We start from the raw sequence: 14,383 nt of genomic DNA, 5'->3' as shown, positions 1-14,383 counted from the left end.
ACGCGCGCACAGAAGCTTCAAGCATTGAATGACAATGCAGTTTCAGTCCAGCTTCGTAACTGACGAGTTAATAAGCTTTGACTGAGAATTAAATGACGTATTAAATTGCATTGAAGACGTTTAATGCCATTTAAACCTCTCATTTAATTCGTTTTTGGTTGTTTCAAACCGGGAGCTGTATAAATACAGCTCCATACCTTGCTGTAAAGGATACTACGAAAACCTAGCCACACAACAGCTATTCAACTTTCTCTCTAGAGTTTTTCTGATCTTTACTTGCTGCTCTTCAAGGTAACCTTCGGGTTGTAGGCGAACTCCGACAGTACGCTGCTTCGGCTGTTGTACCCTGGGAAACAAAACGAGTACTCTAGGGAGACTCGGAATTTGTTTTAAGGGAAGCGTGTAGAACACGTGACTCAGCCACTCTGCTTCTACCCCTTTCTTGTATTTTGGTTTATTTCAGTTGTAACTTGTATTGTAATTTTCTGCTTTCTTATTTCTGTATTGTAATCAGTAATAAAATTTGTTTTATTTTATTGAATTACGCGAACGGTTCCTACAATATATATATATATATATATATATATATATATATATATATATAGGGGATCGCTAAAATGAAAACCACCTCTAGTTGTAAAAACCATGAGAACCACTTTATGGCCCTTAGATCAACTAGATGGATGGATGTGATTAAAAGTAGTTAATATTAATATTAAAATCTTTTTGTCTTATTATGTCTTTAATATTATAATACAAAAGGGTATTTAAGTAAATAACTCTATTTTGTCTTTTTATATATATTAATTTTAAATTACCTTTTTTGTCCTATTCATTAATTACTTTTTGTTACTTTTATTTTTTAAACATAATTTCTTTATTAAAAACATTTTTAAATTCAGATTTTTTTAAAAGATTTTTATACTTTTTACAATTTAAGTTTTACGTTAAACTTTTTACGTTTTTTTGACGCGCCGTTTTTTAACGCGACGTTTTTTCAAGCGTAATGCGCCGTTTTAACGCTGTTTTTAACGCCGTTTTTAACGCGCCGTTTTTACGCGCCGTTTTTACGCGCCGTTTTTACGCGCCGTTTTTTACGCGCCGTTTTTCACGCGCCGTTTTTTTAAGGCGTCGTTTTTCTCAATCGGCGTTTTTTTAACATGTCGTTTCTAACGCGCCGTTTTTTAACGCACCGTTTTTTAACGCCGTTTTTTAACGCGCCGTTTTTTAACGCGCCGTTTTTAACGCGCCGTTTTTTAACGCGCCGTTTTTTAACGCGCCGTTTTTTAACGCGCCGTTTTTAATGCGCCGTTTTTTTAACGCGCCGTTTTTTAACGCCGTTTTTTAATGCGCCTTTTTTAACGCGCCGTTTTTTACATGCCGTTTTTCACATGCCGTTTTTCACGCGCCGTTTTTCACGCGCCGTTTTTTAAAGGCGTCGTTTTTCTCAATCGGCGTTTTTTTAACGCGCCGTTTTTTAAGTCGTCGTTTTTCTCAGTCGGCGTTTCTTTAACGCGCGGTTTTTTACACGTTTTTTACGCGCCGTTTTTTTCCACGTTTTTTAACGCGACAAATTTTTTACACGCTTTTTACACGCCGTTTTAACGCGCAGTTTTTCCGAAGTTTTTTAATGCGCCGTTTTTTTGAAGTTTTTTAACGCGCCGTTTTTCCGAAGTTTTTTAACGCGCCGTTTTTTTACGCGTTTTTACGCGCCGTTTTTTCAAGCGTCGTTTTTTTAAAACGCGCCGTTTCTCCACGTTTTTTAATGCGTCTTTTTTTTACACGCCGTTTTAAACGCGCCGTTTTTTTTCACTTTTTTTAACGCGCCCCTTTTTGTACACTTTTTACGTTTTGCGTTAAAAATTTAAACTTTTTACGTTTTACGTAAAAGTTTTTACGTTTTACGTAAAACTTTTTACGTTTTACGAAAAACTTTTTACGTTTTACGTTTTACGTAAAACTTTTTACGTTTTACGTAAAACTTTTTACATTTTACGTTAAAAATTTAAACTTTTTACGTTTTACGTAAAAGTTTTTACGTTTTACGTTAAAATTTTCACGTTTTACGTTAAACTTTTTACGTTTTACGTAAAAACTTACGAAAAAGTTTACGTAAAACTTACGAAAAACTTTTTACGTTTTACGTTTTACGTAAAACTTACGAAAAAATTTACGTAACACTTTTTACGCTTCACGTTTTTACGTTTTACGATAAAAAGTTTACGGTTTACGTTAACAAGTTTACGGTTTATTTTTTTTTACAAAAACGTTTTTACGCAAAACCGAACGCAACAGAAAATCGCCGTTTTTTTACGTTAATTTTTTTACGTTTTAACGCGCCATTTTTTTACGTTTTACGTTAAAATTTTTACGTTTTAACGCGCCTTTTTTTACGTTTTACGTCAGAAAGTTTACGTTTTATGATAAAAAAGTTTGCGTTTTAACGCGCCGGTTTTGTTACGTTTTACGATCCGGTTTTTTACGTTAACTTTTTTTACGATTTACGTGCCGGTTTTTTACCTCAACATCTTTAACGTTTTTACGTTTTACGCGCCGGTTTTTTATGTTTTATTGTTTACGTTTTACGTTTTACGTAAACTTTTTACGTTTTATGTTTTACTTTTTACGTTTTACGTTTTACGAAACACTTTTTACGTTTTACGTAACACTTTTTACGTTTTACGTAAAACTTTTTACTGTTGCGTAAACCTTCTAACGTTTTACGTAAAACGTTTTACATTTTACGTTTAACGTTTTTACGTTAAAAAGTTTACATTTTACGTTAAAAAGTTTACGGTATAACTTTTTTTTTTTACAAAACATTTTTACGCAAAAAACGAATGCACCCAGAAATTGCAAACTCTGGAGGGTGTCTCGGATATATTGTTATCATCATCGACTAGGGGGGGGGGAATAAAAAACCAACAACATCAAAACAAAGTGTATCTCGAAAAAAAAAAACGGGGTTTGGCTCAGATTAACGTTTTACGTAAAACTTTTTACTGTTGCGTAAACCTTTTAACGTTTTACGTAAAACTTTTTTACGTTTTACGTAAAACTTTTTACTTTTTTGGAATTCGGGTTTTTACGAAAAACGGATAGAGTTTCCTCTATTTTTGGACGATCCCGACAACTAAAGTGTCGATTTATTTTCAAAATTCAAATCAATTACTCAAAATATAACAATATATATAAACTCTTCGTCAAGTATATTAATATGTAAACTAATACTTAATCGAATATGGTCGAGCTCGGTCGCGTATAGCTATAATAAAATCTAAAAAACCGTGTAAACTAATCTAACTAGCCTAATAATAACAACTCGCTATGTTTAAGTTGTTACCCGGTCCTGAGTTGACCGCGTTTAACCGTTGTTGAACAGTTGACCGAATCGTTGACCAAACCCGAAGCTTGATCCGATACCCGAACTCGAAGCGAGAACCCGAATTTCTGCCGAACCAAAGTCTGACTTGCACAATCCACGACCCAAACACTCCCCAAATCTGAACCAAGAACAAAAACCATCACCCGAACCGAGCTATGACCCGAGCTATCGTCTAATTTGAACCGATCCTGACATAATCCGAGCCAACATAACCAATCCCCTGTTCATCATCATCATCATGCATCATCATCTTCACATAATCATCAACAGAAAGATAAAAGAAAATAGGGGTAAAAATGGGTATTTACCGGTGTTATGTCGAGGAAACGTCAAAACGGATAAGAAAAAAAGATAATCTAGAAAAGCAAGTTCCCTCAAAATGGATACATATGTTGTGACCTTTGCCCATAATATGATGCCACTTTCAACTATTGCAGCATAGAAGTTTTCGTTTTTGGTTCAATGACTAAGATTGTAGTACTACTAATGAAATGTCTAAAGTACCATTTCGTTTATACCAGGACCAGTTTATTGACACGGATCCGACTGAGCCACGAAACCCGATCCACCCGAAACTAATCCGAATGCCAAAAATACCCATCACCATTAGCGATGCTGTCGGCACATCGTTGCCGGCCAATTGCCGGCAGACTTCGCTGCCACCATGTCCGCCGTCGTCAACACCCCGTACATCATCGGCCACCACCAAGTTCCACCTGAAACCACCACCCACTGGCCGAAGCATCATCAGATCTTAAAAAAAGTCAAAAGAAAAGAAGAGTTATGAGGAGTTACCGGAAAAAAAAGGAACCGCCAGAGGATTATCACCGCCGTCAGCAACATCATCATCATCATCAGACATACGAAGAAGGGGGTGCTCGCCGGAGAAATGAACGACTGGTAAATGTTTCGTTGTTCTCCGTCGTTTCCCTCTCTCTCCTAACTACCTCTCTCTCTCTGCTTCTATGCTGTGTGCCGCCGTACGCCACCACCGAACCAGGTAAGGCCCCAGCAACCGCACCACCACTAGACTCTGAACCTCTAACCTTTAACGCGCCGGTTTTTAACGTTTTACGCGCCGGTTTTTTACGTTTTACGTAAAAAATTTTACGTTTTACGTAAAACTTTTTACGTTTTACTAAAAAAAGTTTACGTTTTACATTTTACCTAAAACTTTTACGTTTTACGCGCCGGTTTTTTACGTTAACATTTTTTTACGTTTTACGCGCCGGTTTTTTACGTTAACATTTTTACGTTTTACGCGCCGGTTTTTTACGTTTTACTAAAAAATTTTTTACGATTTACGTTTTACCTAAAACTTTTTACGTTTTACGAAAAACTTTTTACGTTTTACGTTTTACAAAAAACTTTTTACATTTTACGTAAAACTTTTTACGTTTTATGTAAAACTTTTTACGTTTTACGTAAAACTTTTTACGTTTTACGTTAAAAAGTTTACGGTTTAACTTTTTTTTTTTACAAAAGCGTTTTTACGCAAAAACGTTTTTTTACAAAAACGTTTTTACGCAAAACCGAACCCAACAAACAAAAATCAAAAGGAGTGGATTCTTGAAAAAAAAACGAAGTTTTGGCTTAGATTTTCCGATAATCAGAGGCTGCAAAGTGGGGTTGCAGGTTCGAAAACCTACCCTCCGACGTCCTTGCCGCGCCATCGTCATCAAAATCTACGATTTTTTTTCTCATCATCGCCGCCCAAACCAACGGATCAAAACCCACACAATGAAGAATACAAATCAAAAACAGAAATCAAAGAACCCAATTCAAACCCCTAAACATATCAAAAATACCCATCAGAATCAAGAAGACAACTCAACCCCCAATTCGGGCACCATCGGCGCCACAGGGCACCATCGGCACCACCGGGCACCATCGGCACCACCGAGAACCATCTGGACCACTTTCAATCGGCCACCTGTAAAAATAAAACAAACCCCCAGAATCAAGCAAACCACCCCACCAGCGGAACAACAACCCCCAATCGAGCACCATCAAACCAACCGTCACCCACCACTGCCGCCACTGCCGCCACACCATCAAACCCATCGCCGTCGCCACCAACCCCCAACATTATAAACAACCAACACCGTCACTGAGTCTAAGACGACTCAAGCCTGCTTAACAAAACCAACAAGAATATAAAAAAACTTGAATTAAAAAAAACAAGATCTCTATTAAAACAATTATCACCAGTTATTGCCTTCAACCAACACCAAACCCATTGCCGTCACTGAGTCTAGATGCTTCAAGGGTTTTTATTTTCAAAAAAAAAAAAAAAAACAAATCATTCTGACTAAATCTAATAAATAACATCATAACAACAAAACCTTTCTAAATAACATCGAATACCTTGTTGAATCGGCAGACCTGATCACCACCACGTCTCTCTCTCTCTCTTCGCTTGACGTCGGAAGCTCACCGCCACCGCCGCCGGAAAAAAAAGAGGGAGGAGGTGGTTGTAGGGTGAGGTTGTCGTTAAACGGGGAGAAGAAGGATGATGGTGTGTGACGGAGAAGTCGCCGGTGAACGGGGAGAAGGAGGATGATGGTGTGTGACGGAGGTTGTCGGTGGGTTTTTTGGGGTTTGCCGGAGGTGCTGGGCGCCGGAGTATCGGCTGACATCCGGCTCCGGTCGCCGGTGAGATATAGGGTTTACCGGCTGAAGAAGAACCCATCTGCATCACCATCATGCTATGAAAGTATGAATGAATGATCTTCACTTCTTAAATAAATAATCTTGAACCCTTTAAAGTAAGCTGTTCAACTTTGAAAATTTGAAACCAAACTCAAGTTTTTGACTTTCTGGTGTATGAAGATAGAATGAATAATGCTTATGTTTGCTTTAGGTTAAAGTGAGAGATGAGGAGGATTTAAAAGCGTGATTGTGAAGTGAAAGAGGAGAGAGACAGTTAAGAAGAGGAAAGTGACATTTCTGGTGGCATTAATGAAGAGAGAGGGTGAGAGATTAGACATTTGGGGTAAAAGACCAAAACACCCTTTTAGTTGGCATAATATGATTGGTTGAAAGTGGTTCTCGCGGTTCTTACAACTGAAGGTGGTTCCTATTTTAGCGGCTCCCTATATATATATATATATATATATATATATATATATATATTATTGACATACACTATATTTGTTATCTATTCATTTGGGTATTTTTATATACATTTTGATATTTTATTTATATATATCGTAGTTATTTGATATATTTTTATTGTGATAATGTTAAGTGTAACTGATTAGTAGTTATTTGATAGATACCTGATGGCCATGGGTTTTGGGTCTGATATAACAAACGAGTAATTTTTTTTAATTAACTGGTTTACCAGAAACCCATGGGTATACTCGATGCCCAATAGAAACCCGGCGGGTTTGGGACAAACTTATCTAATCGGATTTGAGGTTGGGATTACCTAAACTGTGTTATGGACTAAACCATTGCAAGGTATGGGAGTTGTCCCACATCGATTGTATGGGCAACTGATGTGGGGTTTATATACCAAATGGGCTCTCTCACCCACCAGACTAGTCTTTTGGGTTGTGTTCTCCTGTTTGGTATGTAACATTGGTATCAGAGCCAGAACTAGGAGTGGTGGCCCACGGAGTGGTGGCCTGGAGAGAGCCAACCGTGACCAACGTGGCCGTGACCAACGAGGCTCGGAGTGGTGGCCTGGAAAGAGACAGCCGTGACCAACATGGCCGTGACCAACGAGGACGTTGGCCCTTAAGGATGGTCGATTGTTATGGACTAATACCATTGCAAGGTATGGGACTTGTCCCACATCGGTTGTATGGGCAACTGATGTGGGGTTTATATACCAAATGGGCTCTCTCACCCACCAGACTAGTCTTTTGGGTTGTGTTCTCCTGTTTGGTATGTAACATTGGTATCAGAGCCAGAACTCGGAGTGGTGGCCCACGGAGTGGTGGCCTGGAGAGAGCCAGCCGTGACCAACGTGGTCGTGTCCAACGTGGCCGTGACCAACGAGGCTCGGAGTGGTGGCCCATGGAGTGGTGGCCTGGAAAGAGCCAGCCGTGACCAACGAGGACGTTGGCCCTTAAGGAGGGTCGATTGTTATGTACTAATATCATTGCAAGGTATGGGACTTGTCCCACATCGGTTGTATGGGCAACTGATGTGGGGTTTATATACCAAATAGGCTCTCTCACCCACCAGACTAGTCTTTTGGGTTGTGTTCTCCTGTTTGGTATGTAACATTCCCTTGATAGGGTTAAACCTTAGAAGAGAAGAACTAGGAGAATATTTGGAGAAGATAGGAGAATTTCAAACTTCAAATCTGATTTCCTTCCTTCATATTACGTACATAAATAAGTAAATAACCCAAACAATTACATTAGACTCCCTAAACTACTAATAATTAGTAAAATACCCCTAAACTATTATTCTTCACGTAACAATACTTCCCCCTTAAAAGATTCTTGACCTCAAGAATCACAAAATAGAGAAAAAAAATGCAGCATCCATGAGTTCTTTTGGGTCGACTCATTCCAGGGTGGACGCCATTCGGTCCTTCCGATTGCAATCGGAGAAATCCTAGCGATGCGCCATGGTGGGCGCCAATCATTTACGGAACTCGCCTTTGCCTTTAAACAGGTACCAAAAAGATTGTTGTTAACAACGTCAATTATATCATCATCTGGAAGGGTATCAAACTTCCTACCATATTTGACATGAAGACCTTGACGAACAGGAACCGCATCACTGTTCGGAACCAGTAGGCCAGCCTTAACAACATTGTATAGTCTAGTTTTGGGTTCTTCGCAAGCGCCATTAGCAAGGATTATGCAAAGTGTGTCTCTATGTTTTCTTCCTTTATGAAGAACGGTGTCTTCATTGAAGGGCTGGAGCTTTTTCACTGTCTCATGTAGTGCAACAATGGAATTATCATTGTTAATATTTTCATCAACAACAATTATGTCTTCTGTCTTCCGAGTACCCGTCCGCGAATCATCGCTAAACAGCCCTTTATCAGGGCCGCCTCCACCGCCGCTGAAGCCGCCTCCGCCGCCGCTAAAAGTGCCACCGCTTGAATGCTCCTTGAGTGCTCGTAAGATCTCTTCTTGTTGTTTCATCGACTGTTCTTGTTGTTTCAACATGGCGGCTACGGTTTCTTGGAGATTTGAGATTGCCTTGCCATGTTCCTTGAGAGTGCTGTCAATTTCTTGATTGCGAGTGTTAGTCATGGTAATCGAAAGTAATTCCGACCAGAGATCGGAACGGCTCTGATACCCTTAATAGGGTTAAACCCTAAAAGAGAAGAACTAGAAGAATATTTGGAGAAGATAGGAGATTTTCAAACTTCAAATCTGATTTCCTTCCATCATATTACGTACATAAATAAGTAAATAACCCAAACAATTACATTAGACTCCCTAAACTACTAATAATTAGTAAAATACCCCTAAACTATTATTCTTCACGTAACAGGAGAACACAACCCAAAAGACTAGTCTATACCAATGTTACATACCAAACAAGAGAACACAACCCAAAAGACTAGTCTGGTGGGTGAGAGAGCCCATTTGGTATATAAACCCCATATTGATTGCCCATACAACCGATGTGGGACAAGTCCATACCTTGCAATGGTATTAGTCCATAACAATCGACCCTCCTTATGGGCCAACGTCCTCGTTGGTCACGACCAGGCCACCACTCCATGGGCCACCACTCCGAGCCTCGTTGGTCACGGCCACGTTGGTCACGGCTGGCTCTCTCCAGGCCACCACTCCGTGGGTCACCACTCCGAGTTCTGGCTCTGATACCAATGTTACATACCAAACGAGAGAACTCAACCCAAAAGACTAGTCTGGTGGGTGAGAGAGCCCATTTGGTATATAAACCCCACATCAGTTGCCCATACAACCGATGTGGGACAAGTCCCATACCTTGCAATGGTATTAGTCCATAACAATCGACCCTCCTTAAAGGGCCAACGTCCTCGTTGATCACGGCCATGTTGGTCACGGCTGGCTCTTTCCAGGCCACCACTCCATGGGCCACCACTCCGAGCCTCGTTGGTCACGGCCACGTTGGTCACGGCTGGCTCTCTCCAGGCCACCACTCCGTGGGCCACCACTCCGAGTTCTGGCTCTGATACCAATGTTACGTACCAAACGAAAGAACTCAACCCAAAAGACTAGTCTGGTGGGTGAGAGAACCCATTTGGTATATAAACCCCACATTGGTTGCCCATACAACCGATGTGGGACAAGTCCCATACCTTGCAATGGTATTAGTCCATAACAATCGACCCTCCTTAAGGGCCAACGTTCTTGTTGGTCACGGCCATGTTAGACACGGCTGGCTCTTTCCAGGCCACCACTCCATGGGCCACCACTCCGAGCCTCGTTGGTCACGGCCGCGTTGGTCACGGCTGGCTCTCTCCAGGCCACCACTCCGTGGGCCACCAGTCCGAGTTCTGGCTCTGATACCAATGTTACATACCAAACGGGAGAACATAACCCAAAAGACTAGTCTGGTGGGTGAGAGAGCCCATTTGGTATATAAACCCCACATCAGTTGCTCATACAACTGATGTGGGACAAGTCTCATACCTTGCAATGGTATTAGTCCATAACAAACTGTCTCAAACACACCCCATTCTCATCCCTAAAGACGAGGTGGCGGACAAGCTGAAATGTCGGTTACGTCCAGTTGAGGTCGGTGGACACAAACCACGGGTGGACTTGTTTTGTGACCTTTACATATATTATATTGTATTTTTAATTAGGGTTTAGAGGTTTGGTGTTACATACAAAAAAAAATATGAGGGTTTTTGAGTGATGTTTTAAATCTGGTATGACACGATGAGGTGGAGGTTTGTAACTCATACCGTGCTTTTTTATTCCATATATATTATTTGTACATGAACGAACAGGATTGTTTAAGGGTAAGGAAAAAGTCTCAAGGCAAAGAACTTGGACCAAAAATGAAAACATATTTAATGATGCCTTGAGTATTTATGTCGTGTTTCAAGTTTGTAGTGTTTATTCATGTTACACTTCCTAGCAAAAGACAAATCAATAATATTTTGAACTATTCAACATATTTGCCAATAGTTTTACACTGTAAATCAATCTTAATTTTAACCAAAGAAGACACTATCTCATCCATGCTTGGTCTACTTTCCTGATCATGTTTCATGCAATTTAAACTTAACTTCACCACTTGAACTGCATAATCCATGCTTCCAATTTCTTCATTTCCTAAATCAATCATACCCCAAATCTCACTTTCTGCATTCTCTCCCTCCATGATTGCACAAATAGCTGCTTTAAGCAGCATTTCTTGACCTTCATATCTAAACACAGCATCTTTTCCAGTCATCAGTTCCAGCAACACCACTCCAAACGAATAAACATCGACTTTCGACGTAATTAAACCGCTTCCCAAATACTCAGGAGCCATATACCCTCTAGTCCCCACAATTCTAGTGTCATTTACATCGTCAATCTTTCTTGCAAGGCTGAAATTTGAAATCTTTGCTCTTAGATTGCCATCAAGAAGTATGTTGCTGGTGTTAAGGTTGTTATGCACATACCCTGGTAAAAGAATTCATAAGAACCGAAAAACTATTGATATATCTTATTTTCTGTACTAACTAACAAATAAACTTAAAGATTAGTAATAAATACGATAGATAATAAACGCGGTTAACACCTGGCTTAGCGAAATTATGAAGATAACGAAGTCCATTAGCTACATCAATCGCGATCTGGACCCTTCTACGCAAACTATGAGTTTGTTTAAGCCATTCTTTTAGTGAACCCATCTTCATGTACTCGAAAACAAGGTACCATGAATCTTGATGCTTGCAAAAACCATACAACTTTACCAGATTAATATGGTTGATCTTGCTCAACATGTTCACTTGCTTGCATACATCAATACCCATCTTTTTAACAGCAAAAATTTGGTTTCCAAACAATCCCCTATACACAGATCCTTTTATCCAACGCTTATGAGCAAAGTTTTCTGTAGCGGTTTGTAGCTCCTTAAAGCTATAAACTTTAATAATTCGCTCAAAGCTCGCGATTTTCATAAGGAGATCCTCAGGAAGTATCTCGTTCTCTGTCATATTTTCGTTCTTCCGTTTCCTCCTCATGTAAAGAACTCCTAGTATAGTAACTAAACTTACTAAAATAACAAGAAATGAACACACTACAGCAATTCCAACTATTATCGATTTTCTTGCTTTCGACGTTCTTGCAGGAGATAATGAAGATGGTGGATTGTACCTGAAAGAATTCAAAAGAACTATAAAACTGAGTGGTGAATAATATTTTTTTTGTGCATTGAATAATTGAAAACTAGACCTCTTTATATAAATATTACAGTGAAAAAGGATGATGATAAAACATCATAATATTAGCTACAACAGATAATAAACTCAGCTAACAGTACCTTTGGATTACTGTCTCGGAAATCGAAGGTTTATCCGGCAAAGGAATCAACAATGTAGTGAAAGGGTACACAGTGTTAGTTTTACTAATCCGGTTCGCTTGTAGCAAACTTTTCACGGTTATGTTAAATCTACTAGCAACAAGATTCACGGTATCTCCAAAACTAAGCCGGTAAGTCAACAAATATTTCGTGCCATTCAAGATTTGATCTTTTGTAGGACAGGCACAACGAAGAGGGACTTTAAGCTCGAACCCATCTTTTAACTCGTATTGATTATAGGGATTTGCATGTATCAACGAACCACATGTCGATAAACCCTGAAACGTAAGGTTTGCTACAACAAAATAAGTTAGTGATTGTGGTGAAATATGGTAACTAGTGGTTGCTTGATAGTATTGCTGGTTGCAAGAACAGTTTACTGGAATTATGATCTCTTTGTCACGTGGGAAAATAGTGGTTTTCGAGACGTTGTTGATCAGCGCAAGCTCGGATGGGTTAGTGGACATCAAGGCGGCGATGGTGGCGACCGAGTTGTATGGTGATTGGGATTTGAAAATGAGAAATGAGGTGCAAGAAGGGTGTTGGCCATTGCAAGTGTAGAGTGATTTATTTGTGCAATTTAAAGGTTCATTTGCTGAATATTGTTGTTGGGATTTGATGCATGAAGATTGGAAACAGATGAACATGAAGAAATTGAGCATAGCCCACTTCATGTTTTTAAAATTTAAAAGATTGGTGTTGTGTGGGTGTAAAGAATATCACGGGTGTTTGTGATTTATATAATTTGGAAAATGGGGTGATAGATAAGTAAATATAGTTTATTTCTCTTATAGAAAAAATAGGAATCTATCCGGAAATGAAAGTCGTGTGTTTGTTGACCCGGTTTTTAATAACTTATCGGATTATATGGGAATTTGTTTTTCTATTTATAAACGTAAGACATACTGTCCATAATCCATATGGTTTTTATTTTATTTTATTTCACTAGAAGAGCAAATGTGAGAGAGGAGATATCTTACGGTTCGTAGTTACGGCTTGTTCATGAAAAAAGATGGTAGATTATGTGAGATAGAGAAGAGAGAGAAATGGAGCACGATCTTTGAAGGAACAGAGAGAACGATGGTGTCCGGTGAGGGCAACATAGAGGGGCTCGTCGACCTGTTGCTTTACAGATTCTCCACGTATTTGTCATTTATTCTTATAAAAATGTCTATTTGACACACAGAAGACTAATCTAACAAAATACAACTATTTTGGTTCTTCTTAATTTTGCAACAAATAGGTATCAATGGGTTTGTAGCCTAGTAGTATCAATGTGCATCTTAGGTGTGTAGATTTGAGAGTAGGGTTAAATTGTGTGTAAGATGGATTTTCCTATTAGGTTTTCCGTTGTGTAACAATGATTACATGCCCCTTTCAAAATATGAAGGTAGACGTGTTTACAAATTTTACTAAGTGTATAGTCATGCCAACAAGTGAAGCTAGACATGTTTACAAATTTTACTAAGTGTATAGTCACACCAACAAATTTTATGATTTCGTTACAAACTTCTACATAATTACCAAAAAAAAAAAAATTATAATTTATTATTATATCCATAAAACCATCATAATAAAAAATGTGTGGCTACTTTGTATTTTGTTATTCATTATACTTAGGCAGATTACATTTTTATTAGCATATGTATAGAAAATGACAAACCTATTAAGCCATTAACTATAAAATTAAATAATTCTTTTTATTGTAGATTAGATGTATTAATGTAAGTTATTGTGTGTGTATTGGTGAGCAAAGATGTTTGCCGTTAAAAAAAAGAAGCAAAGATGTTTAAGAATGAAATGAACGGTTGATTTACTTGACAAAACTACTAGAGGGGTTCAAAGGCCAATTACCTCTATTAAACATTTTTTTACACTCTTGTCCACAATTAATTAATAGGATTCCAATACTCAACCTCTTATAGAAATATATCATTTTCAACACTTGGATATTGCTAGGCCGAAGGCCTTTTGATCTTTCATACAAGTAACCCTAAAAGACAGTCTTTTTTTATAGTTTATTTACTTGAAAGCTTTATTGATTTAGAGATATCAAGAGGGAGAAATGAATGGGAGAGGGAACTATTAGGGTGAAGGGGGCACCCCTCTAATGAGGTGAGGGAAAACTTTTTTTAACCCAATCATAAGTTGCCATGTCATTTCCCCTCTATAACTTCCCTCTTGTCCAAAAACGTACGGGGTGCACCCCTCTTAGGGAAATTGTTTTTTTATTCAAAAAAAAAGAAAAAGAAAATAATTGATTGGTTGTTACAAGCTATGGGCCCACCATCTCCTCTCTTTCTTGTGCGGTGACTTCTCCCCCAATCCCCTCCCCGATTTCCCTCCCCTCTTTGATGGCGGCACCCTTACCGCTTGGCAACAATAGTCCCCGAAGGGAGTCACCGAGGGTGCCCCGCTCCCCCTTAGACACTTTACATGTATCACAAAGATCTATGACATTTGCCTCTTAATTTTTGTCTTCATTTCCAAAATTTAAATATTTTCTCTATT

General features: G+C 38.9%; 1 protein-coding gene and 1 long non-coding RNA gene across 2 annotated transcripts; both read right to left on the bottom strand.

The window, feature by feature from the left end:
• Window positions 1–3,168: 3,168 nt before the first annotated feature.
• Window positions 3,169–4,557, bottom strand: LOC118489749. Its single transcript, XR_004887757.1, has 2 exons — window positions 3,694–4,557; window positions 3,169–3,605 (listed from the first exon to the last, which is right to left on the bottom strand). It is a non-coding gene; the product is annotated as an uncharacterized LOC118489749 (long non-coding RNA).
• A 5,874-nt stretch (window positions 4,558–10,431) lies between these two features.
• LOC110919824 (lysM domain receptor-like kinase 4) lies at window positions 10,432–12,514 on the bottom strand. The gene is made up of 3 exons (XM_022164078.2): window positions 11,834–12,514; window positions 11,090–11,667; window positions 10,432–10,971 (listed from the first exon to the last, which is right to left on the bottom strand). Exons 1-3 carry the CDS (start codon window positions 12,337–12,339, stop codon window positions 10,466–10,468), a joined length of 1,590 nt encoding a protein of 529 aa, XP_022019770.2. The 5' UTR covers window positions 12,340–12,514; the 3' UTR covers window positions 10,432–10,465.
• Between the last annotated feature and the right edge of the window lie 1,869 nt (window positions 12,515–14,383).

Source organism: Helianthus annuus, chromosome 2, assembly GCF_002127325.2.
Source record: "Helianthus annuus cultivar XRQ/B chromosome 2, HanXRQr2.0-SUNRISE, whole genome shotgun sequence".
NCBI classification, from domain to species: domain Eukaryota; kingdom Viridiplantae; phylum Streptophyta; class Magnoliopsida; order Asterales; family Asteraceae; genus Helianthus; species Helianthus annuus.
The sequence above is the reverse complement of the archived record's forward strand: the minus strand, read 5'-3'. Positions and strand labels throughout refer to the sequence as shown.

What these genes read in the sequence shown, in the direction of transcription:
- LOC110919824 (XM_022164078.2), bottom strand. Translation starts at nt 12,339, where the DNA reads ATGTCCACTAACCCATCCGAGCTTGCGCTGATCAACAACGTCTCGAAA. An exon ending in TCCGAGACAGTAATCCAAAG is followed by an intron (nt 11,668 to 11,833) that starts GTACTGTTAGCT and finishes GAATTCTTTCAG; the next exon opens with GTACAATCCACCATCTTCAT. An exon ending in TCATAATTTCGCTAAGCCAG is followed by an intron (nt 10,972 to 11,089) that starts GTGTTAACCGCG and finishes TTCTTTTACCAG; the next exon opens with GGTATGTGCATAACAACCTT.